Here is a 3,517-nt window from a genome sequence, read left to right on the forward strand (position 1 = left end):
TTCGACTGCTGCAAGAACCGACAGGCCCATGACGCCAAAGTACCGCGAGAACGATTCAAGAAATCATACGATTTCTAATTTCGTTTCGCTCTCGCGGTACCTTGATGTCATCCGCCCGTCAGTTCTAGAGATGCCGCATGAAGGAACAGACAGAAGGCTTTTTGACGTTTCAGTTATTAAATGGCACAAATATATTAATCCTTATAATTGTATAATCTTAAAGTATGATTGATTACATAGAAGTTGAGTATGGTTTGTTCCTTTGAAGCGCTGTTCAAATATCAATGTTTTGTTACACCATGCGTACAGTCAATAAGCTACATTTTGTAACATTATTGATCTTGTTTTATTTTGCAACATTAATTGGTCTTGATTTAAGATGTCTTTGTAAATGCTGTTCAAAGGAACCTTGTATTATATAGTCATGTATTAACAATACAAAAATATTAGTTTTAAATGTTTTTATTGCTCAAAATGTGTTAATATGTAAAAATAATAGATGGCATCCCATCTGCTTATATGTTGATGGTTATGGATCTACTGATCAGTGATCATTGAGCATTTCAAATAGGCATACATATTTCAGATATAAGATGCATAGACCATAATGGAGGAAATTTTGGTCCAATAGGATGACAGCCATTCGTCTTTGTTAACTGAGTTCATTCATTGCTTCTTTAGGACAGCTATGAGATGACACTGTTGAGTGTTTGTATAAAGCTTGATCAAGATCAATGACCTGGTCCTGGACAAGGATTTTCTCCAAACACCCACGCAGGCGATGTGAACTTTTTGCCGCCTCACTCTCACCTGAATAAAAGAGATACAGGGAATTGTATATGGTTTATTAAACATCCCTCTGGATGTATCCCAGTTTTATAACAGGTAAAAAGTACTATGAAAAATGAATATTTTAGAGAGCACTGGTTAATGGAGGTACTTGCATACAGAAATCATTGCTTTCAAATTTACCTGGCACTCCCCCAAAAGTCAGAAGCATCCCATTTTTCCACATGGAGAAAAAGTCCAGACTTTCCGTTTCGTGCTCTGGTTTGCCGTTTACCACAAGTAAATGTTTCAGTATGTTGAAAGTAAGTGCTGCAGGTTCACGGGGAAGGGCAGTGGTTTCTGATCCTTCTTTCGAGCCTAACTGAACCGCCTTGACATCACAGAGAAATGCTGTTACATAATTTACAAATGTAAGGTCGGATGTTAATGTATATCAAGTTAATGCATGATAATCATTGCCAACACATCATTGTTAACAAAGATTTTCTTTTGCCTGGCACACCTTGACATCTGTATGTCTGTCCAACTCTCCCAAAACATACTCAAAGTCTGTACTTTGGAGACTCAGGGTTGCCCCAGTCCAAGATCCAAAGATCTTTACTGTGATACCAGCCTCTTCTGTCTTAAGTCCAGGAAGATCTGTTGATACATATGCATTGGATAGCATAGAAGAATAACGTGTGAGGCTTTCGGCTAGACTTTTAATTTTCACTTTTCACTCACCGGATGTATTAAACGTAACCATCCCAGTTCCTGGAAAGTAACTGCCTCTTTTGATCTCAGAGAAGCAAGGTTGGGGTTCCCACATTGGGTCTGTATCCCAGAGGGAGCTTAGATTTAGCCAGTGTCCACCCCTTATACAAGCATCCATATCTGGGTGAAACTGAGTAAGAAAGAAATTTGAGTATTCTGCACTTTATATGTAAACTAACAATCCAACCCTTAGATCATCAATATTTAAAAAAATGCAAAAAGGCTCAAATATTTTTACAGGATTAAAGAGCTTCTGTTTGTCCACCAACATGCCGCCAAGACCCAGACGTATTTTTCCTGTTAGTTCATCCTCTGTCAGCTCAGAATGGAGTCCGACTACAAGTTCCTCTTCGTTGTTTACCTCTAACACCACAAATTTACCTTCACTGCGCAATTCCAGCTGTCAAAAACCAACAGAGAAAGCTCAAAAGATTTGTTGCACTAAAACAGATGGATGATAATGAAATGATAATCATTCTAAACAGAGCTTTAATATGCAGGTCTCAAAAAGCCACATTCATGCTGGAAAAATAGCAAAAACATTTACCAAGTGCCAGGCTCCATCATTGAGTCTGCGGCCTCCTTTTATACTAACTAAAATGTCTGCTTTCCCGATCTGCATTTCAGGTATACCATTACGCAGTGAAAGCACAAACCAGTCCTTTCCTTCCTTTGTGTCTCCATAGAAGATGGCCCCTTCTGGGTCAAAAGTCCGGAATTCAAAGAAAGATCGGATGCTGGAGGCGAGGTAAGACATCTCGCGATTAGTGAGATATATGACATTACATAAGTTATCATCACTGGGATGTTCAAATGAACCACTGCTTAGGCACCAGGAAATAATGAGTTAGACAGCGAGGTGACTTCGAGTCAACTGACCTTCTGACTTCACTGAGATTTGCTCTTGTCTGTATTACGGGAGTCCATGCGGTCTGTCTGTGTGCGAGATTGATGACTCCCCTGCCAGATATCTGTCACAGTCAGCACAATAATCAAGAAATAGCTTTGACATCATACAGCAAACATCACATAACTCATAAAGCATGCATGCTCAGATTACATTTACACTTATCTCTGTATCTAAAGTCTAGGTAAACACAAGCGTTTGCTATATCCCAGATGAGTCGCTAGTGTAAATATCGCCACACTAAGCAAATGTGGAACTAGGATTCACCGAATCCAATGTTATATAAGCCAATCGTGCAAATACTTTGTCAGCTAAAATACTTCCAAACCAACCAGTCAGTTCATATTATTGATTACCAGGTATAAAATTGGGATCTGTAATAGAGGTGTAAAGTATTGAAGTAATCATGTGTGATTTCAAAAAAAATCTAGTTTTTCATATGAGATAAACTGGTTTATTTTTACGAAGCTTGAAAAAGGTGAATTCAGCTTTATAATATTATCAAAATGTTTTAATCTTTTTAAATGGTTGAGAAACGATTGAAAACGTTCACTTTTACTCACTTTCATTTGAGAGTTTATGTTATTGTAAAAGGTGATTGAAAGATCAACTAGGCTCATACAGTAAACGTACACATAACTTCAGCCATAATAACTTATATGAACAAAACTTCTAGGGGCGGTTTCCCGGACAAAGTTTGGAATAATCCAGGACTAGGCCATGCATCTTGAGACAAAACAATGGCACTGATATATGTTAAGATAAGGTGTTAAATTAAGGCAGCTGAAACATCTATTTTAGTATAGGACTTGGATAAGCCTTGTCTGGGAAACTGACCCATAAAGTCTTTCTTTTTCAACTTTTGAGTGCACTGTAAAGTTGAATTTAAAAAGATGTCATACTTACCTGACCACCTGACACTCCCCTGGCCGGTAAAATCAAGTACTGGACTAACAGCAGCACAACCACAACTTCCTTTAGATAGTTCATTTTCAGTTAACTCTAGAGATTAGACCATAAGTAGAGGAAAGAGGGGATGGAATCAAAACTCTCTCTCTCTCTCTCTCT

The 3,517-nt window shown here is 38.2% G+C and overlaps 1 protein-coding gene across 1 annotated transcript; it reads right to left on the reverse strand.

Moving 5' to 3' along the window:
- Nucleotides 1–446: 446 nt before the first annotated feature.
- Nucleotides 447–3,517, reverse strand: shbg (sex hormone-binding globulin). Its single transcript, XM_055175850.2, has 8 exons — nt 3,356–3,517; nt 2,422–2,513; nt 2,090–2,279; nt 1,781–1,942; nt 1,513–1,672; nt 1,292–1,428; nt 973–1,159; nt 447–810 (listed from the first exon to the last, which is right to left on the reverse strand). Exons 1-8 carry the CDS (start codon nt 3,437–3,439, stop codon nt 653–655), a joined length of 1,170 nt encoding a protein of 389 aa, XP_055031825.2. The 5' UTR covers nt 3,440–3,517; the 3' UTR covers nt 447–652.

Source organism: Misgurnus anguillicaudatus, chromosome 4, assembly GCF_027580225.2.
Source record: "Misgurnus anguillicaudatus chromosome 4, ASM2758022v2, whole genome shotgun sequence".
Taxonomy (NCBI): domain Eukaryota; kingdom Metazoa; phylum Chordata; class Actinopteri; order Cypriniformes; family Cobitidae; genus Misgurnus; species Misgurnus anguillicaudatus.

Bases quoted from the DNA above. Each gene is read 5' to 3' on its own strand.
- shbg (XM_055175850.2), bottom strand. From the start codon at position 3,439: ATGAACTATCTAAAGGAAGTTGTGGTTGTGCTGCTGTTAGTCCAGTAC. The intron at 2,514-3,355 runs GTAAGTATGACA...TGACTGTGACAG, and splicing joins GGGGAGTGTCAGGTGGTCAG to ATATCTGGCAGGGGAGTCAT. The intron at 2,280-2,421 runs GTCAGTTGACTC...CCTCGCCTCCAG, and splicing joins AATCTCAGTGAAGTCAGAAG to CATCCGATCTTTCTTTGAAT.